This window comes from Salminus brasiliensis, chromosome 22, assembly GCF_030463535.1.
Source record: "Salminus brasiliensis chromosome 22, fSalBra1.hap2, whole genome shotgun sequence".
Classification (NCBI taxonomy): Eukaryota; Metazoa; Chordata; class Actinopteri; order Characiformes; family Bryconidae; genus Salminus; species Salminus brasiliensis.
The window spans coordinates 17,060,690-17,086,722 of NC_132899.1; the positions used below are offsets into that span (position 1 = coordinate 17,060,690).

The following is a 26,033-nucleotide window of genomic DNA, read 5'->3' on the forward strand; positions in this document are numbered from 1 at the left end:
CACTCATTTTGACTGGATTAGGATTGCCTTTGTGAGCAGTAATGAGAGGACTCGCTGGAGATGTGTTTTTTTTTTTTTGTTGTTGTTGTTCCTTCCCAGTTTATTTATTTATCTATTTTATTTGTGAAGACTTTTATTGGTTTTTAAGACTCAGCGATCACACTGGATATCGCAGCAAGTCTCTCAACACTCAGATTAGTCCATACTCTTGAGGGTTTGACTACAAGCTCCCTGGAGCATTTCCCGAACAGCAACAGTCAAGTTGTAAATAAACGTGTTCTGGATCACAGTGTGTACCAGGCATGTACTAAGATCTCTCTTGTTGCTGTAAGTGCAGTTAGTAGGGTTTGATGGTGTGAAAGAAGTGAGTGAGAGAAGAGTAAAGAGGTGCTGCTCATCCCATCCCATCTGGAATAGCACTCAGAAGACCGCAGATTCCATCCTGCTCTGCAGTAACAGCAGACTTGTCAGACTTCTCACAGATCTGATACAGTCTCTTATCAGACACAGCCTATGAATCAGAGCCTGTTCAGGTAAGGGAACACACAGAGAAGTTTCACAATTATGTGTCAGAGATGGAAGCTGGAAAGGAAAGTCATGTGAATTAGAGACAGCACTAAGGCTGTACCCAGTGCAAGTAAAAAATGCTGGATTGAGTATTTGAGTATTTTTGTATTTACTTCTACTTTGTTTGCCTTTACAGTGATTCTTACAGTGATTTCTGTGATTTGTAGGGTAAACGCATTGCAGAATTGTAATAGATAAAACAGTTCTATTACAATTCTGCAATGCGTTTACCCTAAAAATCACAGGATTGCTTGTAGATTGTAGGTTTACATAATGTAAAGGCAAACAAATTAGAACGGGTAATGACAGCAACCACTAAATATTAGAATTACACTGCTAGAACAGTACCGTCTAAGTACACTACCGTCTAAGCAAAAAGGTGCTAAATAGTTGCATAGTATTTCTATGACTTTTTTAAAATAACCATGTACAGGTAGTTCTCCATCATAGAGAAGATTTAGCCATGCAATTTATTTTGGCAAATAATTATGTACTGTACATTTGTAATAAGTAATTTTGTACATGTTTACACTGTGGTACTTATGTTTTTTTTTTATTTTTTATTTTTTTATTCCCCCTAAATAAATATCTATGGTTCTGTACAAACAGTGTAAAAATACATTTAAACTGTACTGCAGTGAAGGGTGTAGATACCAAAGTCCACATAGTAAGTAATCTTACCATGTTCAAGATAAACAATTCCCACATGTGGTTTTACACACCTATTTAGAACCCTGTGATTTTTGTCCCTATACAACATACTGATTTTCCTTTAATGGAGGGCTTGTGAAAAATTTGATGAGCTGCTCTGATTGGCTGGTTTACTGTGAAGCACCGTGGCAGCTCACACAGAAGCCACATAGCCTAGTATGTACGCATCACATAGCGTTATTTTTGGCCCTGTAACAAGAACATTTGTAATTTACCTGCTCAGTTTCCCGGCTTTCGCTTGGTCATGCCCCACTTTTGACTCCCTGTTCCCAGTACCAGGCCTCAGGCAAAGCTGCAGTCACAGGGCCTGCTTCGTGTAGCAACCCGTCTTCCGATAACCAGCAGAGCTTGGCTGTGATGTGCTGTCCTTCAGTGTGAATGGTGTACAATTGTGGCAAGGACTGTCTCAGATAACTTAACAAAAAGAATCAACACCACCATATTCTTACCACCAGAAGTGGCTGTTGCATTATATACCAGACCAAGACTGTTGTTTAACAGTTTTGGGGGTTTGTAATTGGTCTGTTTTGGTTGTGCCATGTGTGTTTTTTACTGAAGAGACAACTGTGTTTGGGGTTCCTGGTATGTAACGTCAATTTATTGAACTCTCCTTATTCAACTACGGCAAGGTACGGTTGGTATTGGTACAGTTTATCAGTCTTGGCCCCAAGTGTTGTTACAAAAGCTGTATAATATGCCATTAAAGAATATGTGGATATTTTGTCCTCTTTGAGGTTAATATACAAAGAAAGGATGGAGCAGGCATGAGCTCAAGGACGTTGGTCACCTAACATAACAGGCTACTTGAAGACTAGCCACTCTACAAGACATAACGGTCAACAACCTCTCATTACTGTTACATAATAGTGCCTATTAAGTTGTGTATTAGTAAATCCAGTTGCATTATAGACTCTTAAAAATAAAGGTGCTTCACATGGTTCTCTGAGCGATTCTATGGAAGAACCACTTTTGGTTCCAGACAGAACCATATTTGTAATAGATTTTTTGTTCTAGAGCCAAAAGTGGTTCTTCTATAGCCTCACTCAAAGAACCCTTTGAGGAATCTTCATATTCAAGAGTGTATAGTATTTTGAAGATTATTGTACATGTGAGAGGATTGGAGATCAGAAACTCCTCATTTGCATGATCTGAAATACACTACATGTCCTAATGTTTGTGGATTCCCCATCGGATGAATGCATTCAGTCAATTTAGGTTGCGCCCATTCCTGACACAGATGTCTAGTCCCTGTGCAGATGCACTGGCAATAGAATAGGACTCTCTGGAGCAGATAAACACGAACATATTGGCTATAAAGCATTGAGCTATAGAGCAGTGGAGTTCTCTGGAATGATGGAGCTCCATTCAAAACTTTTAGGATGAGTTAGGGATGAGGAGGGGTGCTGATCATCCAACATCCTGACTTCACTGATCATCACAGCAGTGCTCCAAAATCTTGTAGAGAGCCTTATCTGGCCAGTAGAGACAGTTACTCCAACAAAAGCGGCATAATCTCAATAGCTTAGATTTCAGAAGAAAAAAACAATTAATGAGCTGGTGTCCCACAAGGATGCTGGGTTTTATTGAATGCCGTTCAGTGTAGAATTATACAGAGTGCTGTTGTATGATCGAAGGAGTCTATGCTATAGAAAATGATTATCCTGAAGCTGGTACAATTTAAGCCCTTGAACCGTAGACCTTTTCTTTTTTGTTATTTTAACACCTTTTATTCTGTGACTACCATAAATGATTCACCCGCAGTGAAACTAATATGGAACATATGTCATCTGAGGGTAAGGGAATGAAGTATGGGCCCACATATAGGCCTTTAGGGTTTAAAGGGTAAACTAATGCTCATCATTTGTTCTCCAGGAGGTCAGATACCTTCACCTGGTCTTGAATAACTCCCACGTGGAAGATTTAGTAATATATGAGTGTAGGCGGACCCCGCACAGCTCCCTCATTAGACTTCTGTTGTTTTTTGTGCAGGAGGTAACATGCATGGAGGATTGCCTTCTTGTAGACTGCTCATGTCCAATATGTTCCTGGTCTTGTACTTGTACTCTGTGCAGCGTGGAACATGGAACAGCAACGCGTTCTCCATAATAGTGGCGTGGTAAAGCACAGCTTTTGTTACCATGCTTAACTGCACACGCAAATTAGTTCTGTTTTTAGACACGTAACATGAGACGACTCTTCAAATACTGTCCAGGACTGCGCATTCCTATTGTTCTTTGTTATGGAGGACTGGAGAAAGAGAAGTGCTCATACAAACTTCAAATTAATGCGTTGGTTTGGTTATTAAAAAAAGGGGAAAAAAACAGCAGTACAATCAGTAGGTGTTGAAATGTGCTAAATTCTCATTGAGTTTTCATAGGGGGCCGCTGTCAAAACATGCAAATGAGGGTGATGGCGCGTCCGTTTTTTGACAAACATAATTAAGGTGTTTCAATTTGGAGTCCTACAACACACACAGGACTGCAGGGTTCCCCCAGGTCTTCGCTAATTGTGAAGATAGCTTTTAAGCCGTGAATGTTTTTTTTTTTTTTGTTCATGTCTTATTGGATAATGAACTGTTAAGAAGTGTTAGATCTCTGCTTCGTCTGTGGCTGAGGTTTTTTAGGAGATAGGCTGGGAAGAACAGCCTGAGGTGTGGTGTTGTACAGATAATTAAAAGGCAAAATTTGTGTTTGGCGCTTTGATCTGCCTGTCAACTTTCTGATTAGAGATGCTAAAGCCTTTAATCAACAGTAATGGGATTATTAACGTTCCTAAACTGTTTAAAAGACGGCTGAGGAACGTCAAGTTTTTCCTGCAGTCTAGCGCGCGGGTGCTCCCTACTTTGCGCGCCGTGTGAAGTTACCCGGAGCCTGGGAAATGATGTGCAGCGTGTGATTAGGAGGAACTGAGCTGATTTTAAGAGTAGACCTCCCCCTTAGCTGTCTTTCCTGTAGTCCCCTATTCTGTCTCTCTCCTCTCTCTCTCTCTCTCTCTCTCTCTCTCTCTCTCTTTGTCTCTGTTCTTTCTGTGTTTTCAGAAAAAAAACTTTTTTTTTTTATTTTATTTTTTTTATTTATCAGCCGTGAGATTGCTGCAGTTTGATTTCATTGGTTGGCATTCTTCAGCCCAGTAGTGTATGTATGTGTGTGTGTATGGATTACAGCACAGAGGAGTGTATTCTGTATTCATGTTGTATTTGATAAGGCCTCTTTTCATCTGAGTCCGTGACATTGTCAGCTAAAGAATGCCGACTGCGGGCCTGAAGTATTCTGATGTGATCCTGTTGGGTGACAAAGAAGCGAGGAAGGTTTTTTTTTTTTTTTTTTTTTTTTTTTTTTTAATGCGTGTGTTTGTGTGTGAGTGCGCGTGTGACATGCGAAGTAGATGCAGTTGTGTTTTGTTGTTCATGTTTGATTGCCATGCTTGTACACAGTCAAAGAAGAAACACATTTTGGACAGACCACTGCGGAGCATCTCTTTAATAAACTAGTTCTGTTTATGGTGAAGGGGGGAGGGGGGGGTGCACAGGAAAATATAGTGACACATGCATCAATATTATTGTAGTCGGTTGACGGTGTACGCGGGTTTTAATTGCGCTCGGTCACGTTTGATGCACATTTCCCATCAGCGAGGCCCTAATCTCCAAACACAAATCATTCCCTTTACTGGAGGTGCGAAATTAATGAATGTGGTCTATTTGATTTGGGGCGGTGGATTGACCAGCACGGGTACAGTAGATGTATGGTTGTCCAGTGGCCCATGGAAGGCTGTGGCTGTTTAATGAGGAACCTGAAACCACTAGTCTGCCTGTACATTTGTAAGTGAGGCAATCACAAGCAGCTCTAAAGTCTATTAGTTTTCATTTGGATGCTTCAGTAATACTGGTTGATTAAGTCTTTGCAATTTGCTGGGAGAAAACCCATGTTGAGCACGGAGCGTTACAGTTTGAACTGTGTTTTTAAAGCAGTTTCTAAATTTTGAGGTACATACACTATATGTCCAAATGTTTGTGGACACCCCTTCTAACAAATGCATTGAACTACTTGCATTCATTGCTGACACACACTTGGGAATGCGAACACACAGCTTGTCTAGTCCCTGTACAGAAGTATTGCCAACAGAATAGGACACTGAACCTATTGAAGGAATGTGTTGGCACCACTGGCGCTCGAACCAGTCTGGACGTTCTCTGCTAGCCTCTTTCACCAAGAAGTCATTTCAGTCTATAGAACTGCAAAGTCATTTTTTTCATTCCAAGATTCTATGAATAAAAGAGACTGTTGTGGTGAAAATCCAGGACCAACAATCAGAGCCGTGCTCTGAGATGGTTCTAATGGTTGATGTGAACATTATTGCTTGACTATATGTACATGATTTTATACGTTGCTCTGCTACCACATGATTGGCTAATTAGATAATTGCATAAGTGAGTGCTAATAAAGTGCATATTGGACTGGTTCAGATATTGGCTGTTTTAAGCCCAAAACACGTCTGATCATTTGTTTTTATGTCTGCGCCATGGTGACAGAGGTGTAATAAACTGCTGTTAGTCACAGCCTGAAGCAATAAGGCACCTGCTTTTTGAGATCTACTGACCTTGTAGTGTTTAAGTCCAACCCTAACCTAACACACCTGAAGTAAACGCTGCAGATTTCCGAGAGTACGACTGGGCAGCCCTGGCTTAGAGGAAACGTTGCTTGGTATTCTTTGTATTTCTCGTTCTCAAGATCAGCCCCTTATCTTTTGATCTGTGTCTGAGTTTGGGAGGTTTCCACTTGTATTTTTGCTTTGTGAGTAATTTATAACTGTTAGAGCGGCTCTTTAACATGCCACCGCCTCTCATCCGTCCTCATTGAGCGCTCGACTGAGGAGCAACTCTGTCTCATCAATAGCAGTGGGCCTATTACCAGTGCAGCCAGGGGGCTAAGGGGGGGTGGCTAAAAGGAGAGGGCAGCGACGTTCATTTTCTCCCTCCTTCCTCCTGCTTAAACAAATGGTTCTATTACAGCTCGCTCTCTTGCCGCCATGGTCATTCATACCCATTAAACCTGTGTCTTATCACCCATAAGAGAGCCTCACATCTCCACATCCACCAATTGTCGGTAATCAGGCCTTTAAAGGAGCGGGCGAGCACTGCTGCGTGTGTGTTGAGAAGGGAGGAGAGGGAGAGAGTGGATGATGAATGGGGGAAGTTGAGTGACTAGCTAATAAAGATTTGTCTTAATCAGAAGTGATTTGTCTGAACAGGAGTGTGGCAGGGTCAGGGCTCAGGCGATGAATAAAACAGTGTGGCCAGCCAGTGAAGAAAGCCCACAGAAATGAGGCCTGATTACCCAGCGCTTTTACATACGCACACACCCACCCATACATAGGCTTCGGTCCTTTCTGTCTAACTTTTTATCTCTCTCTTATTCTCATTCTCGAGCTCCCTCTCTCTCTCTTTCTTTCTCTTTTGCTGTCTCTCGCTGTCTCTTTACATAGTCTTCCTCTTGTCTTTAGTGCTTGTGCGTGTGATGCTGTTGCTTTTACAGTGTCTTCAACGCTTAAACTGAGGGTGTAGTTTAGCTTGGCTAGCGCTCACTCACTCACACTTCTTTATATGCTTTAAAATGGTGCTGTTTTACAGCCACTGAGAGGGAAAGGAAATAATATAGGAATAGTGAATTCTGTGGCGTACACCCACACAAAACCCGTGCAATGAGAAAAGCAACTTTTATGGTGCTAGAACAGCGCTAGAACAACATTGTCTGATTGTCGCAGATTTGCAGACAATGTTGCTATGGGAATATGAGATTTGAGAAATGAGAAACTGTTAGTTGGCAGTTTTTCAAAAATGTTTTAATGTTATATATAAAACACTGAATTGACCAATTGAAATGACATTAGCATTAGCACCACCGGCCTAATATGAAGTCATTTAAATGTATGACTTTTAATTGACGCTCAGACTGGGTATTCGAGCCCTAGTCTCCCACATGGTGTGGTAGCTCACTGACAGTTAGAGGTGTTGTCCGTTGCGCCACAACAGATCAGACCATTCCAGGCGTGGACTTCTTAAGATCTCTCAAGAACTTGTTCTGATATCAGGGAAGAGTTGGGAGATTGGCCTTCCATGGATCATATCAGTGAGCCTTAGATGCCTATCACCGTTTCACCGGTTGTCTTTTCTTGGACCACTTTTGGTAGCTACTGACCACTGCATAACACCCCACAAGACCTGCCTAATGTTTTGAAGTTGCTCCAGTTGACCCAGTCTAGCCAGTACAGTTTGGCCCTGGTCAGAGTGGCTCAGATTCTTATGCTTGCCCATTATCCTGCTATCAACACATCACCAAGAACTGACCGTTTACTTACTGCCTAATATATCCCACCTCTTGACAGATGCTGTTGTAGATGAAAATAATCAGTACCAATGTTTGTAAGGACATGCATATGTATATATATTCAATATTGTGCAGAAGATCTTTGCATAAATTATGTAAGAACTTTGTCAAAATGAAAACTGATGCAGGCATAAAAATACAGTACAAATATGACCAATTTCTCATTTTGAAAAACAGTAGTTATCTTGTGAGCTTGAATGAAGAACAAAGCTTGGTTTCAAATGTCTCCTAGATGCCCCCAGGAATTTGTTCAATTCCATGACCAGCTCACCTGATTTAAATGCGTTAAGCACTGATTTACCAAACCAGGTGTTGTTGATAACTTTAAATAATACTAGACTCGCATGAGCAGAGCTTTGCAGATGTTTTAATGAACACAGTGATGTAAAATCTCCACTTTTTTTAACAGCACACTAATTAAAGTGTCATCAGCATTCTGTCACTGGATAGAGGAATAGCTGACCCCCAAAAATCCACATGTCTGTATGTGTGTGTGTATGTGTGAGAAAGAGAGAGAGAGAGAGAGCGAGAGAGAGAGAGAGAGAGAAGAAGCCTACTGTCAGGCCTACCTTGACTCTTCCCTTGGGCACTTTTGCTCTCGTTTGGCTGTCTGTGGATTGTGTCCAGCTCGAAGTTTGTGTGGTAACCTTCAAAAAGTGTCTGCAGCTCTATAATAAAGAGCAGAGCAGGGCCTGGGAGTGAGCCTGTGTCAGGGCTTGTACCCTTTCAGCTCCGGGGACTGAGAGAGGGCTTCATACAACTCAGAGAGGACTCGCACTCAAACAGCTGCTGTAAAATTGATGATGTGTCCAATTATACGTGTCCACCGAGGGGGGATGGACGGACGGATGGAGGGATGAGGCAACACGGAGAGAGAGAAAGGGAGCGAGAGAGGTGGCGGTTCACTCTTCCCTGGTGTGTTTCGCTCCCTCTCTCCCTGCTGCCACCGGCTGGCAGGAAAAGAGGGATGAAAATGAGTGACATTCAGACCTCCAGGATGTCCAGGGTGATTTGATCCTTCTACAGGCAAAAGACTCAAAGGCAGATGGACCTAGCCAGCAACACTGACAGTGAAGTGGACAGAGAGTGGCGCGCAGACTGTTGTGGGACAGCCAGGTGGACAGAAAGACAGGAATGAAAGATGCATGAGATTATTAGGCTTGAAGTTAAATCAGGACTGTACAATATATTGTTGAGCCATATATTATTAGCTGATAATTGGAAAAAACTCTTATTATCGGTTACATGTCGGAATTACAGCCAATAGTATGGATTATATTGGGGCCTTTTTAAAATGCAGAAGGTAAAATGATTACTTTTATTGCTATCTGTATGGCCCACAACAAGGTGTTCATTATTGGTTATCGTTATTGGCCCATTCCATGTCTGTGCAGCCCTAAGTGAAATAAATGGGAAGGAAAAAGCACAACAATTCCGTACGAGTTCCCCTGCTCAACTGTCTTCCGTTCTGAGTGTATCAGGATTTATGCCGAGATTTCCATTGGTAATAAAATATAGATCTTTAGGAGCGTGGGTCTCCTCTCTAAATGCTGGTCAGTAAGCAGATTAAGAGGCTGAATTAAAAACAGCCCATCAGTAATGATGCTGCTGTTATAGATTTGAGTAATAGGCTTGTTAAATGGACCTTAGGGATGAGGATCTTTAGCGAGAGCAAGGCTGTGGAGAAGCTTAGCGTTAAGGTCATTTAAATTGTTAATAGGGCCTTAAACGGGAGAGGAATATTTTATATCATTATGAGCAACAAGTCATGATCGTGGGCACACTGTTTTTTCCCTTTTTTTCCCCCCCTCTTTCCTTGTTTTCACAGCTATTCTCAGAGTTCAGGAAATGTCACAGTCTTCATTTAATTGTGTGATGATTAATTAGCAGTTCATTAAATATGTCCAAGCTGAAAAAAAAAGTCAAGCCTGTATGAAGAACGTTTCCCGGGTAGTTTGTGTGGGAGCTTTTTGTTTTTGTCACTGGTCATCGTTCATAACTGTTCAGTGTTGTGGCCTGGCGGCTTTGATCACAGACAGTCTGGATTTTATTTTTTAAGCACATTTACCGTGTCTTCCATAACACAAAAAAATCTAAAACATGATTAAAGGCTCAGTATTTTTGACGATATCTCAGCCCTTAATTAGCAAATCCACAGACTATTCACTATATACAATTTGCCACATAGTGAACTGACTAGGGGGCGGCCAAAAAACTTTTCGGAAAGGCAAATAGCAACTGACATTTGTGTGACACATTCATATTCTGCTGCATAAACAAATCAACAATGACTGCTATATGAACTATTGAACGGTAGCTAGTTAACTGATTTTGGAAAATACATGCTGTTATTAGGATGTTTACACACATAGTTGTGTATGAATAATTAAAACTGAAACATAAGTTTTTAATTTATTCATTAATTTATTTTTGACATTCTAACGGGTTTCTCATGGGCTTAATAGGTAGGCACTAATCCTATCTGTGTATTCCTGCTGCTCTACATCTGACCAGAGACGTTGTAAATGAGGTACATGGACCACTGGTTCACGTGACATGGCGTCTGTTTCTGATGTGGAGATCTGTGCAAGCACAATAGCTAGAACAAGCCAAAAAACTCATATTCGCTAAGTTTTTGTCCGATTTTATCAGATTTTTTTTTTACTTTTTAAATTCTACCTTATTTTTCCAGTATTTTGGTCTTTCCTCATTCATAGAAATCAGCCACAATTGGCCAAAAAATAAAGAAAAAAAAATTACATTTTTTAAAAAAGAACACATTGCCAACTGTGAAGCATTGAGGTGTATCTGTCTTGCTAGAGTTGTGTTTCTGCCAGTGGCAATATTGCACACATAAATTCCACAAAATACCATCACATCCTGGATGCAAATATCATCAAACCATCAGTTAAAAAGCTAAATCTGAAAAGAGGATGGCCTTTTCTGCAGGATAATGATCCAAGGTATTTATACATATATAAATGATGTTTGTGATTGCGGTTGCATTTAGTTTGTGCTGGACAGTGTGTCGTGCAGTAGAGACTATAATGGCCACAGGCTTGGATGGAGGGTGAAGGAGGCTGGGGGAGATGGGGCTTGCTGTGTTCAGCAGCAGGAAGAGAGGGATCTCAAGGCTCTCGAGCAGCAGGAAGGGAAGGGAAGTCATCTCTCATCCTCCTCCTCAAAGTCTGTGTTTGTTTTTCTGCAGCCAAACTCAGCGTCTGCCTGCCTGCGCTGCTCGGACTCCACCGGCTCATGTTACAAAGGGGTGTGTGTGTGGGGGGGGTTAATAAAGGGAGATGGATACAGTGAAACATATAGACTCACCCAAACAGACAATCAGAGAAGCAGAGCGATAGAGAGAAAGAGGAGACTGGTTGCGGAGTGGCAGATCTGTACAGCTCTCCTCTCCCGCGGGAGGCGGTGTGTACACAGCTAATTGTCCAGTAGGGAACGGGTCGGTGAAGCGGAGGTGTGCTTAATGGGAACATCAATTTGTCGTGCTTTAACTGTTGGAAATATTTATGTTTAGGCGCTGTACTGGGGAGACTGAAGCGGGAGCCATTAAAGTGTTTTACAGTGTTTCAACCACAGGGGCTCTGCCTTGTAGAGATCGCTTTCATACCATACGTTTCACATGTACGCTCGTAAAGGTGCACACTGTTCTCAGCTCAGCTAACTAGTGCTTTTAATGTGGTATGTGTGGTTGTGAAGGGGTTTTCTAGCATGTAATGCTGCGGAATGGCCATTAGTATGCTGTTAAATGTATATGATCACGTCTAACTTATATAAGAGGTTATTCAGTTTGAAACTCTGGAGGAACCTCTTAAGGTGATTTAAGGAACCTTCAAGGAACCTCTTTTTTTTCTAAAAAAGTTTCTATAAATTGAAATTTCAAATGGAAGAACCTCAAAATGTTTATCAAGGATCTTATACTTTTAACAGTGTAGGAGAGATTTCACATCCCACAGTTTGGTCAGTCCATCTCTTCTCAGCAAAGATCACTCCCTTTTTATCTCTAAATCTTTTACAGGAACAATAAGCACACACCTCATAAACCTCATAAAGACTGTGAATGTGAATTTTTGGGCACCTTTGCAAACATGTTTTTTATCCAGCTAAGAAAAAAAAAAGTAATTTGGCAAAGGGTGAACAAACATTTACACACATTAGCTTGAGGCTAATGTTTTAGCTTATGTTTTATATCAACATGAATACAAAACATTAATATATCAACATAAGAGAAGTTGAATCAGGTAAACAATTATTATATATATATATATATATATATATATATATATATATACAGAGGGAAAAGCTATGCAGAAATGTAGCATCTTCAAACTAACAGTTGTCATGCATTGGAGATACCTCTGAGAAGATGTGTGGATTTTACATAGTGTGTTGAAGTAGGCACTGGCTTGTACTTGCTAATACTAATTTAAGAATTTCCGATTACATCATGGGTATATTAGGTGTTTCTAAAACACTTAACATCCAGAATGGTGTGCATCTCACAGAGGACAGATTTAGACCAATTACTTTTTACTTTGTTACTTTGCTGTTTTGCTGGTACATTTTGCTTGTTTCCAAATCTCAAGAATTGAATAAATTAAATTAAATAAGGGTCATGTTCATGCTGTATGTCTTGTATCATTGTAGCTGAAGCTATGCATTAACTTTTGTTCTCGTTCTGTAAATAAAAGTGAGCTCTAACTTTAATATGAGTGAGAACAGTTGCAGTTAAAGGTTGCTTAGGAGTGAAACGCTGAAAGAGAAGACCTTGACTCTCTCTCTATCACGTCAGTCCGTGTGAGCAGAGAAAGTGCTAATCAGAAGCCACTCCGATTGAGTGTTAAGTGTTCATAGACACTGTAGAATAGCTGAATAGTAAAGCTCAGTGCACTCTGTTCTGCTGCCACTTTCTGTATTATATCATTGCTGTCATTGCAACTGTGTTTTGATTTTTTTCATCATTTGAAAGCGACTGCTGACCAAATACAAGTTTCTTTTTTCTGTAAAGTTACCCTTTCAGAAATACAAGATTTGTAGTGCTCATTCAGTGATGATATGTATTTATTTGTGTGTGTGTGTGTGTGTGTGTGTGTGTGTGTGTGTGTGTGTGTGTATATCCCTGTTCCTGTTGCTGTGTATTTCTGTATTGTTGTGTCCAAGCTGACAGAATTATTTAATTTGTGCCTCGTCTCCTTAAACCGTCGGTCTCATCCATCATCTGCAGTGGCGTCTGAACAGGACTGTCTTTTTCTTCATGTTTCTGGCTTTCAGAGAGAATTGCAGCATTGTTCCTAGCCTCCGTGGGTCACACTCATTTGTTTTAAGGCCTTCTCTTTCGGACAGAGACTGATAGCGGTGCTTAATTTTCTTTACAGAAGATTTCCACCGCACAGCCGCGACTGTTTGTCTGCGCCTTGTTGGCTGGCTGCTGTTATGATGGTTATTAATGCCGCTCCTCACTCTTTTAATCTGCCCTATCGGTCACATATCTGTCTGACTGCTCTATCTAATCTGGGTATCCTTCAATCTGTCTCCACTCTGATTACAAATTAATGAAGGTGGAGGCACGTTTACTGCGTGGCCATGGGCCTTCAATTCAAAATCTATCTCTCTATACTGTGAAGCAGTGCTGACAATAGAATTGCTCCCATGCTTCACAGGTGATGAGGTTTACCTTTCATGAAATGCAGTTGCTTTTTTCCCCACAGACATACCTGTCTGAATGTTCTGTGACATACTCTAAACGTTGAGTTTTGTGGTGGTTTGTTGAGGTTTCCTTCTTATGGCTCTTTTATGAAGATGATGGCTGTGTAAGCACGTCTGCACAGTGGAACAGTGCACCACCCTCTTTACTAAACTTAGCTAAACTAAACTCACTCAACTTCTTCTCAGCTTTTACAGTGATGTAAGGGCCTGTTGTACCAGGCTTCTTGATCTTTCTGCCACAGTTCCCCAGAACTGGCATTTCTTAATGAACGACAGACAAAATCGTCAGACAAAACCAGAGGTTCCCGAACTTACTACTTACTTAACCCTCAACACAAGGTTTACTTATGGCTCATTTTACTTAAGGCCCTCATTTTTGATTGATTGATTGATTGATTGATTGATTGATTGATTTATTGCCGTATCTTAAAATGTATTGAATCGAGAAGTCAAATTGTAAATTATGTAAATTGTAGCCATTAGAACTGAGCAATATGGCCTCTAGCTCTCAGGCTTCCTCCCTCTCTCTCCCTCTCTCTCTCTGTCTCTATATACTATGAGGGAGTGCTGAGCTGCCAGATGCAGCCCATTTCGCGGTGTTCCCTGAACAGGCGCGCAGCATGCCGGCTCTTTGAATGCTGCACCTGTGTAATGTAATCCAGCCATGAGTGCGTTGTTTACTCACGATTGTTTGGTGCATTTGAAAGGCTCGCTTTGATCCATGCAACGATTCTTCACTTCTGCTTCTTTTTCTTTTTTTTTTTCTTTTTTTTTTCTCCCTCTCCCATCCGAACCGCTAATGTGGTGTCTTCTTGTAGCAGGAGGGTTTTTTGGACGATGAGAAGGAGGAGGAGGAGAAGGAGGAGGACGAGATGGGGATTCTTTTTATTTATTTATTTATTTATTTTGGTGCTTTGTTTTGTGTATTGTTTTCTCTGACCCATGGGACGTGCGCATGACAGTGACCATTGACGAGCTTGTCATATGCCTTGTTGTGGATGTTCACTAAGTGTGTGTAAATGGCTTTAGATTGGTGACAGATGAGCAGCATTTAGAAGGAAGCGCTTTCCTGAATATTGCATGCGCTGATTAGGCACGGGCGCACGATGCATGCTGGGACATGTTGGAAGTTTAAAACGCACGGTGTTGGTGAGCAGCGAGTCTTAAGTTTTCAGTGTAGTTTTAAGTTGGAGATCCCCAGGCATCTTGGCTCAGGGTTCTAATTAGGCTCCCTCCACTGCCCTTGAAGCACATCACAGCTAGAACTTTCACTTACCAGCTCCAGCACATGAAACAGATGTTAACAAGTAGAAATACAACATCTGCCTGGCAATCCCAGTTGAGTTTCACTGACAGAATGCCTTTGGTTAAGATGTGAATGTGAGTGGTAGGAAATTGATGGTGTGCTGAGGCCTCTGTGCCCAGCCAAAAGAGAAAGACTGCTGTCTTGTGCCAAGTTTTTCAGAAAGTCTTTGCTTTCTATATTGGTCTTTGCTATAGTCAGTTCCCAGTAGTCTTGCGATGCCACTGATCTGGTAGGTTATGTATGGGCGTCTACATATATAACAGTATACGTAGTGGCGTCTTCTGAAGTACGAACATCCACAGCAATTTAGTTTGAATTAGGAGTGCGAGATATATAGAAGGCATGGTGTGTCATAGGGGTGCTGGAATATTGGAATTACAGCTACTAATTGGACACAGTAACAGTAGTGTAGCAGTTCACTAAATTTATGATGAATTCATGTGTTTATTTGAATGCTCATAATTATAAGGTACAATATTTTATAGTAATGGGCTAACCACAGGCTAATATACTCTTATAATGAGTGTCAGTTTCCATATAAAGAGATTTTCTGTGTAGAGTAGGTGCTCATTGTGGGCCTGTATGTTCACGTTTTGCTCTACTCTCTGCAGTATAATCAGACTATTTTAACAGATTAAAATAACTTATTCACACCAGTCTGTTATGGTTTAAATCTTGCACATATTGAATTGAGAGGCTCGTATTAAACGATACAACGTGTGCCGTATCGCTCCACTCCTAAACAAAGCACAGTGCTTTATGTGCTTGCACCTGCACTGATACACATATAGCCATTAGGGGTGACCGTGCACCATTGGTTTTATTTTACCAAAATGGAAGATGTAGTGGGAAACATGGTGATGCAAAAAACCCTTGTTTCTCCAAAATGACAAGGAAGACATTTTTTATACTTTAATTTTATTCCATTTTGGAACATTTCTATTTGTCCTTCCATCACACAATTGTGGCAATATGTGAGGCTCAAATGATGTCAAAAAGTGAGAATCAGGAAAAATAGAGATACAAGGTTTTTGCAGAACAGCGACATTGTGATAGGTCTAAGATTTGGTTTGCCATCCAGGTAGGAACGCCACTACTATACTGATAAAACCACTCTACATGTGTGAGTGTGAAGAACCTTTAAAAGGTCTAATGAACCTTCAGTTGATGCCAGTTTAAAGGTTCTTTATACTCACACAAACTCTTTTGGAAGCAAATGTGGTTCTATGGAATCACTCAAAGAAGCGCATTTATGTTTAAGAGTGTATGTCCAAAGTCACAATAATTGTTTGATTAGGTTGTGTCATGTAAAATTAAAGAATAATCCATGGTATGTTCACTGCACTTTATCAAGCCAAGTCAAAAAAAAAAAAGGCTGATGCTCTACTAGCTAAGCTACCCAAACCTTTATATATGGATTACAGTGTGAACTTGTTTTAAAATGCAGAGTAAAATTATGAGTAAATTATTGTTGTCTGCCACAACAAGGAATTATTCATCCATGTTCATCTGCCCAGAAAGACAAGACAAGACAAGACAACCATATTTACCATTTGTATTGGACACAGATGGAATTTGGCTACCACTTTTATCCCATCCGTGCAGTGAACACACACATACACACCAGTGAAGCACACACAATGCACATATGAACACACAGACAGCCATTGCTGCGGCGCCCAGGAAGCAGAAAGGGGGAAGGGCCTTGCTCAAGGGTCTGACACTGACAGCTTGCCGAGCCCGGGTATCGAACCCACAACCCTGTCATCAGTAGCCCGGGGCTCTAGCCACCGAGCCACCACTTCCCCCCATTCTATATGAGATGCCTCGTTTGAATATTAAGCATGTGGCCTGCCCTGTACTCACATAGCTGTAATATGTAAGACCTTCTAGATTATCTTCTAGTGTGGAAAGCGGGAGCACACCATCTTCCAAATCTTACCTCCAAATGAAAACACAGCTTGCAGTGTTCTTGTGGACTCCCATATTGCAGGCCCCACACTCCATACTGCTAAGCCTTACGTGTACTGGGTATTTTATTCAAGTGAATTGTGCAGTAAAGCCCTGGAGCAACTATATGAACATCAGCTCCCATTCTTACAAGCTCACTCGTTTCTTCTTGTTGTCTCTTACAGAGCAAATAGGCCAGGAGATCCTATCCAACCTGCACAGTGACCGTGAGAAGATCCAAAGATCCAGAGATCGGGTGAGTTTATGTACACACATCCGTGTTTTTCCTTCAGCTCACCCTGTCTATTGTAAACAAACCAACTAGTCCCGGAATTGCATGTGATTGCAAGTAGCTGGCGCGATCAGAAGCTAACTTGTTAGGACACGAAGCACTGCAGATCACACACTCGCTAAGAGAGCGGGAGTGCTCTCAAGTGTAGGCAGTTATCACCAGTTCATGCCCTACCCATGATCTCAGCCTTCCTTTCCCTCTCCTCCTCCTCCTCTCCCTCTCCTTCTCTCTCTCTCTCTCTCTCTCTCTCTCTCTCTCTCTCTCTCTCTCTCTCTCTCTCTCTCTCTTTCTATCTCTATCTCTCTGCATTAGCATAGCCATGGCACTGGATGGATTGATTAAGCGCACAGCGCAGATAAAAGGGTATTTGATAGGAAGCATAGCGCTAATAAGAAGTCTTTGTAGTTAGTCTGTCCCATGCCGTGAAGTCATGCATGATGTAAGACTTGTCTAAATGGTCATGGAAACACCTCCTCACCACAAAGCGGGCTTCACACAGCCCATGTTCTGTCCAAAGCCATTTATTCTCTGGCCACACTTGTTGGTCCTTCACAGACGAGTGGCTGTATTATAGGCTGTGATCATTACTATGCTACTGACCTTCACAGTTTTGATATTACAGATGTTTGCAATATGCAAATGAGCCTCAAACCAATCGCAAAATGTTTTAATATGAACTGTGAGCATCTGGACCAATCCCAGATGAGCATTGGTTGTTTACATGCATCAAGGCATTCACAAATGTTCATTATTGTGGCCGTAATATATCTAATGTGTGCTTGTGTGTTTTTAGCATATTACATAGGTGTATCGCAATGGGCTAGCAATATAGTCACAATATGGTCCATAACCTGTCCATAATGTGCAGAACTATTGCATACACAAAGGCACACATGGTTATTACCCACATGAGCAGGACTTGGAGTAGTGTCTCCATTGCTCTGAAAATAGTGCTTTGGGACATGCTAACAGGCTGACATTTAAGCTGCAGTAGACTGTAAATCAGTAACTGTGTCTGAGAAATGCTCACCGCTCAGATTTGGCATGGGGCTAAGTTAAGCCTTGGCTAACACTGTAATAATCTCCAGGAGCACCAGGGCACTTTCAGAGTCCTCTGCCATTCCTCGGAATATCTATCAGCGCCACTGTCAGCCAATTGTGGCACCTCAAATTCCTCCTCTAACTTTCTAGCTTTTCCTCATTCCCTCTGCCAATGTCTCAATTTTCACCATTTGCCATTTCTTTTCTTTTTTCCTTCTCCCTTTTTCACATTTTCACACTCTTCCTTGCCCTTGTTCTTTCGGTTTGGGAGTGCTGTGTCGCGCCCCCCCCCCCTCCCTCCAGGTAGAGTGTGCTCAGTCAGGGGTCTTTCTGATGGCTCCTTATGAAGGATGCTTAAAGATCACAACATGGCAGTTGGGCTGCCTGCCCATTTCAAAGGAAATAAAACATTTCCTTTCAAAGGTCTGCTGTCTGTGGAGAATAGCACTCCTTCCCTGGAGCCTCCACTGGCCTCTCACACTTTAAAGGCATTTTGCTGGACAAAAAAAAAGTGTGTGTGTGTGTGTGGAGGGGGGGTGGTGTGCGGGCAGAGAAAAGCAAAACATGATGTGAAGACATTGGATGTAAAGGGCTGTAAACTGCTCTTTGCATAAGAGACAGCCGATCAGAGAGGTGTTTGGAGGATCTCTTAACTACCTGCTGACGCTCATACATACATGCACATTTTTGCGCAGGCCCAAGAGATGCACTAGTCTTGCATGCTTGTAAAATCTAGTAATTCTCATTTTATTCTAGGTTGCGATTATAAACTGTATTGTATGTATACACTATTTACTACAGTGCCTTTGATTTCTTGATGTTTGAAAATCATTATGAATATTTCTAATTTATTAGCATATGTGCCAAGTCAGGAACTTGACCAGATGAAAAACTGCAGCCAATTTAGATGAAATTTACAGAATAAAAAGGCTTATATATATAAATAAAACTTCCACTGGATGGAGCACAATCATTCCAGAGAACACAGTTCCACTGCTCCACAACTTGATGCTGGGATGCTTTATACCCCTATAACCCACGCCCATATTAGGCATGGTGCCAATAGGTTCATGTTTATCTCATCCAGAGAGTCTTATTCTGTTGACAATACAATCTACAGAGACTAGACGATCTGTGTGTGTCTGTGTGTGTACGTACTTGCACATGGTGCAAGTGCACACACTTAGCTTAAAGTAGCTGAATGCATTCATTAGAAAGGGTGTCCACAAACATTTGTATAGATAGTGTATGTAAATGAATTGACATTTTTAATTAGATGCTACACCAAACTCTTTCATTTAAAAAAGTAAGGAATGCATCTTTCCATGAAATGGCCTCTTCAACTTTTTTTCAGCATGCTATATTAGTGAACTGCAGGCCTTTTTTGGTGCATGTCCTCGATTTCTGGACAGACTCACCATGTTTTTCAGAACGAGCGCAGTAATGACCATGTGGCAGCGAGAGAAAGAGAGACAATGAGAGCGCGGGAAAGAGAGCGAGAGCGAGCGAGAGAGAGCAAGAGATGTTTTGGGAAAAGCCAGGGGAACTCTCATGGGATGGATCCATCGTTGAGAGAGACATCAGGCGGCTCTCAGGCTGCTGCTGGTGCCAGAACCCAAACCCGCCCAAAACCACATCTGTCCCTGAGCCTGGCCACCAACACATACACATAAACACACACACACATACACACATACACACACACACAATGTTGCACAGTGCAGTCTGGTTTGCAGAGAGCGACAGTGAAGGAGAAAGAAGCACCCTGCTGAGCATGAGGGGAGAGAAAAGGGCTTTAGCAGGAAAGGCCTCCTGCAGCACATATCTGAGTACAGCCCGAATCGGCTGGCTCCTCTTCCACAGCAGCGTCAGCATTCTTAAATACACATGCATACACAGTCACACACTCTTGTCTCCAGAGAAAAGGCTGTCGCAGTTCCATCTCCCTCAGAGAGTCACATAAAGTACTGGGAGAATAAAAAAAAAAGTCTTTTGACAGCAAGCGAGAGGAAATGAAACGGCAAAATGAAAAAGGAATTCGCAACTGGATATAAGAACGATGCTTCGGCTTCTATTATTATGCCTAGCATAAGTTATAATCAGCCTTTTGTGTTTTCACCTAGGAGCTGTAATTCTTATACTTTCCAAACATGATCTTCCTATCTTCCTCGCTTTCTTCTCAGCCCATGCATGCGATTACAATGCGGTGTGATGCGAAGACTCCCATGTGAACAGCTTTTCTTTTATTTTTCCCTTCTCTTTCTAGCTGAGAGAGACCGACACTAACCTGGGCAAAAGCTCGCGGATCCTGACGGGCATGCTGAGAAGGTAAGAGGAAGGTAGGGACTGCCCCTATTTCTATACCTGAATAGCTGTCCGTGAACACCACACCACGCACGTCACACATACACACTTGCACCAAATAAAACTGGTCAAAAGCAATGTGAATATGTGTGGAGGGGTGCTAATATAACCTGGTTATAATATAGTAATATGATCTCCAGAATCTAGAACACAGTATTACTACATACAATTATTTACCTGCACACACCTACAGTCCAGGTTGAATGGACTTTGGGCGGAGCTAAACTGTTGCTCAACAGGGGAATGTATTTAAGTGAATCGGCTTTTATGACATCACAGTAGCTGTACATTTCAATTGGGCTATTTTTGCTGCTTAATTTTCAACCTACAGTCTCTGTAGTCTCCGTATAACCTGTATAATATCATATAGATTATATAGTATGATATGATACAGACAAGAGCTGACCTGTACTAAGTTATAGTAGAAATACACCTTCAATAGAAGTCAATGGGAGGTTTGTTTTAGCACCTACCCGTCGACTTCCGTTATGAGTTACTAGTTTTTGAATCAGTGGTTTTCCGTTATTGACGTAGTGTGTAGTAATCAGATGAATCCCACAGATGCAGTGGATGGAGAGCGGGCTAAACTGCAGTATGTCTTTAGTATCCCAGACTCGGAGTCAGTGTACTGTCTGCTTTAAAAGATTACTCAGATTTTACACTTCAAAACTGAAGAGAATTTTTTGGATAATCAGTACTGTGCTCCCACCTTTTTCCTTTTGTATGTATTCTCCCATAAACACAGCTGTATGCTACCTTTCCCATTCCCTCTCCCTCTCTCTCTCCCTCTCTCTCTCTCTCTCACTCTACCTACATACACACGCACACACACACATACACACACACACAGGGGCTAGCACGCTCACACAGAATTTACTTTAACGTCTGTCACATCTCCATTTTATAAAGTGCCTTTGCGCCTCTCCCTGAACCGTGACGACAGGGTTTTGTTTCTTTTTTTCTTTTTTGATTAAGAGTAATATGTAAATGACACCGGCTAAATTTAAAATCCCAGGGCCAGGAAGGAAGTGCCAATTGAAATAGATGCTTCAGTGGCTGTAGACAATCAGGACAGGGTGTGGAGACAGAGGGAGAGAGGGAGAGGGAGAGAGAGAGGCTGTCGAGGACGTAGACTGTAACCAATATTTCTGCATATGTCTCCATTTTGTCAAGTCTCATTAGAGGGGCCGCGGCTGCCTGGTGTCACAGGAGCTGTCCAGAAATCATTCATCATCCCCCTCCCCTCCCCACCCGCCTCCCTTCCTGCACCCTTCACCACCCCTCCCCTGCCTCCCTCCACCGCTGCCCCGCCGCTAAGTAAATAACACGCACTTATTTCAATATTATCATATTAATGTTAAAGTTCAGCTGTCACCTAATGGGAAGACTTAATCAGACGTAGCATTTAAGAAATGGAGCGGGTGCAGCGCGGCTGCCGGCTCGGGCCCTGCTCAAATCAGGATTTATGAGCTTTTTCGCCGCACGCTGCCATGCCCGTGCCTCTCTGCCTTTCTGCATGACGGCCCTGTGCTCCTCTTTTCCTGTCCCGGCCTGGCTGAGACCCTTTCAGCCCCCCCACCCCCCGCCTCTGTTTCTCTCTGTGGATTCTTGAAAGCAAGAAAATAAAGCCCATCTCCTGCATTAAACCCGCATGGCATCTCAAAGTCATTTAGAAGCAGAGAATACTTTTTTTTTTTTTTTTTCGTCTCTTCACGGCTGTGCTTTTTCTCTTTTTCTATATCCATGTCCACCAACCATGTTGATGTAATTGCACACTTCCTAAATGTCTGGATGTTTGATTAATACTGTGGATTTGTAGTCATTGTTGAGCATGCATTTGCGTACGTTTTGGATAAGTGTTGTATAGTCTGGTGTAATTCACACCCTGTGCTGGTAGAAGCAGCTGAAGATGTTTTTTTTTTATTATGGATTTAATGTGAAAATCAGGAAGTAGGTGAAGCCAACTTGAACACTGCTCACAACGAACTCACTCTGGTACACTTTTCAACCTAATCTCTTTAGTCTGCTGCATTTGTAGCACATGGTCAGTCACAGACAATAACTTGGACATATTTCCCCAATATTTGTCAACCCGTCAGAGTTCTCCTCTGAACATACTTACAGTGGAATACATGAAGTGGTGGCACGTAGTCAGGATACAACAAGTAACTGGATTTCTTTCTAGAAGTAGACAGTAATCCTATTTAAGCGTATACTATCACAATAGGTTTGCAAAAGGTAGTGTTAGGTATTTTACTCTCTCTGTAATAACCAAAGCTAAAAGAAACCAAAAAAGTCCAAAACCATCCCTACAACCTCCAGTCATGGTGTAAGCATGCTGTATATGAGGAAGCACATGTGATATCCTTTTCATAATCTAGGAGTTGTAGCAGAGAGGATAATTTAGTGGGATTGGTAGAAAAATTGGGGAAAGTATATTAAAAAAGAAAAAAATACAAAAAAGAACAACAAACATTAAGATAATGAGTCTTTCTTTGAAGGCCAAGCTTTGTAGTTCCTAAAGTTTGGTGATCTAATCAAGTGATATTTCTTTGAAACATCATATAAACATTTCAGTAACACTGGCAGTGAATAGGAGTGGAAAAAGAAGCATGTTTTGAGGTAAATAGTTTTGATAAATCCATGACAGTGATGACGTCGTGAGAGGCTCAGAATAGGGCTGGGTGGCATGACCAAACATTCGCATAAACAATTTTTTTTTTTTACATTCTGGCGGTGTCCCAGCATATTACTGTACTCTCTTTTATTTTGTATAACTGGTATCTTATATAGGTGTAATTTATGTATTTAATATCATGTATATAATCAAGGCTTTGAGTACTATAAGGTTTGCTTGACCAGCTCAAAATGACACAATATATGAAGGAGTCAGTGTGCATGAAGCAGCTGCATGTGAACAGTTACGATTTTTTTATTCAGCTACTAAAATGGCTGTTGTGCGATCGCAATTCCATTGGTTCTCCTAGCAATGGGTACAATGGGCAAATCAAAATCATATCACAGTATATTTCAAACTGACCAATGAATTGACTGTAATTGAGTTTGAAGGCAAGCATTCTCTTCCTTCTACATGTGAAGCCAGCAAATCATGCTTAACAGCGATATTTGGAGGAGCTCAAGGCATTTGCAGGAGAATGTTATATTTACTCTGTTTTTAATTCTGTTACGCTGCAGAGTGATGGGGAGAGGGAGGACTGTTCTACCCACCCAATCAGACCACCCAGCCAGTTATGCTATCTTGATTCAAATTTGAGATCTCCAGTGACTGGGCCTATGTTTAGACGTTTGGACCCAGGGGAAGTTCGGTCCACCACTTAGGTGCCAGGACAGAAAGATTGGATTCTTGTCTTTCGTGGATCTTAAATGATAGTGGGTCAAGCAGAGCCGTTCTGACCCTTGCCATCAAGTATGGAGGGGCAGGTACATTCTTGGCTAACTGGTACGAGAACTGGTCATCCACGACTACACAATGGCTTTGTGCTTCTGCAGTGAGGTCCCGAAGGAGACCAATGAGTTCTCAAAGTAGATGGCAAGATCATTGTGAAGTCTAGTAGAGCCAGGGATGTACAGCAGCTCAGTCTTGCTGGGTTTGAGTTCTAGGTGATGAGCTGCCATCCAAAACGAGACGTCAGCGAGACATGCTGAAAGGTGAGCTTAAACCAGGACTCTGGATTAGAGCATCAGCCAAATGCCAAAAAGGTAAATAAATGCTCATAAAATTAATTTCCAAAGTCTGATTTTCTGAAGACCTTCCTCGCTCCACCCACACATTAGGCCCTCACTCACACACTCCGGCTTATGTTTGTCATGGTGAGTTGACAGAGGCACTGCTGTGTGCTGCGGACGGCGCATTAACGTGCTGTGATAAATATTGTTATAAGACGGAGCCAGAAAGGGCCGCTCGGCTCCACATGTTTACCGCAGTGAAGAGCCTTGTGTGAGTGAGCAGCCCCCCGACCCGCACAGGGCTCTTTTTATAGCACACTAAAGGCCCATTAGCGAACCACATGCATGCATGAATTCCTCCCCGGGGTTAAAGGTAGTCAAGAGGTTGTGGCATGTGTTGTGTGTACAGCGGCATGTGCCTGTTGTCTTTACCCGTCTCACAGGATCAGAATCCTCTGTTTAGAGACCTGCGCTATCAAACGCGAAGTGCCTTTCCCAAAAGGCTTCGAGGTTTTTAATACTGACCCAACTCAAATACTCTGTGCTAATAGTGTGGGCCCCCAATCAAAGTCATTCGTGCCAGTAGGGAGAGAAAAACCGAGCCTCTCACTTGCTCTTCTTCCTTTTTCACCCTTCTGTCTCACTTCCGACCACACGTGCCGATTGTGCTGGGCTATGGGAGACCCCACCCCCCCTCTTCACTGTAAATTATTCATTTGAGCATCAGAACTCCTGAGGGTTTTAATTATATTGTCATGGTCATAGTCATCTCATTAACTTTTAATGCTAATGCCTGCTTAAAGAAATCATAATATCATTAAAGAATAATCATATCAATTAAAACACTTGCCTTGATGGTTGATTGTTTAATGCCCACTTGCTTGATTCAATCAAGGCCTCAAAAGCAGGCAAAGGGGATCGAGGAGGCAGTGCTGCGCATGTGACTTTGTGCATGACAAGGTGGTTGATGACCATAGACAAGAGTGAAGAGATGAAATACACAGTGGACCCAGATTAAGGCTTGGACTAAATTACACTGTCTTGGATTAAATCACACCGCCAATGGGAATTCTCCTTTGAAAACTGGGGTAATGTAGTTCTCATCTTAATTGACTTCCAGAAAAATGACCTTATGTGTTTGAAGAAGTTTAATCCAGATTTGATTTGTCATTTGTATTTTATTTGTTTTTTTAGGCGTCTGGGTTTTCACCTGAAGATTAATTGTACGCAACTTTTTTATTAATTTACATATACAACAAGGATGATATGGTAAAAAAGTTTAATATAACAAAATACATTTTCACAATACACAATATTTATCACAATATTTTGTCAGGCAGACAAAATTCACCAGTAGTTGCAATATATATATTTGTACGGTACGGTAGTGTTCTGCAAGTCTTTGCTGCATGCTTATGTACCATTTTATTCTTGATTCCCCTGAACACCTGAACAAAGCTTCAGAGTGTTCTATTAGCACCAGACCAGGAATACCTGACCCTACTCAAACACAACCCAGCCCTGAAATGTTATTGCTCTGAACTGTAGACCACATGTTGTCTGTGCAGTTTAAGGAGCTAAGTAAAGAAATCTTAAGATCTAAGTTTGCATATCTGTGTTAATTGATTAACCACACCCACCCTAGTTGTGACTAATTTGCTGATTAGCCTGGTATCGGCAAAGGGGTCCGCCACCGTCACAACGCACCCGATTCTACCTGTCTTTTTCCTCATATGACCTCATTCACAAAATTCTACGAGATGTCTAAAATGGGAGTGTGTCGTGGCGGCAACTGCGGGCTCAGTGCCCAGCTCCCAGCCTCTGCTCTGACCGGCGGGGGATCCAGCCAGGCCAGGCCAGCCTGATACCGCATGCAGGTGGTCGACTCCGTCGCCAGCCAGATCAAAAAGTCAAACCCCTGGGTGGACCTCTCTTTGAAATGGGAATTGGGCAGAGATATCAGACAGAAAACATAAGCAAGCCCCGCACCGCAAAAGAGCTCCATATTCAT

The 26,033-nt window shown here is 41.9% G+C and overlaps 1 protein-coding gene across 4 annotated transcripts in view; it reads left to right on the forward strand.

The window, feature by feature from the left end:
- Positions 1 to 26,033, forward strand: part of vti1a (vesicle transport through interaction with t-SNAREs 1A) — a 154,219-nt gene that overhangs the window by 74,652 nt on the left and 53,534 nt on the right. For 2 of the 4 annotated variants that reach the window (XM_072667330.1, XM_072667331.1), the window contains 2 exons: positions 16,824 to 16,894; positions 20,238 to 20,299. In XM_072667330.1, coding sequence (XP_072523431.1) covers positions 16,824 to 16,894; positions 20,238 to 20,299 — 133 coding nt within the window. Of the gene's footprint in view, positions 1 to 16,823; positions 16,895 to 20,237; positions 20,311 to 26,033 lie in introns of all 4 variants that reach the window. The other 2 variants (XM_072667332.1, XM_072667333.1) reach the window with 1 other exon arrangement.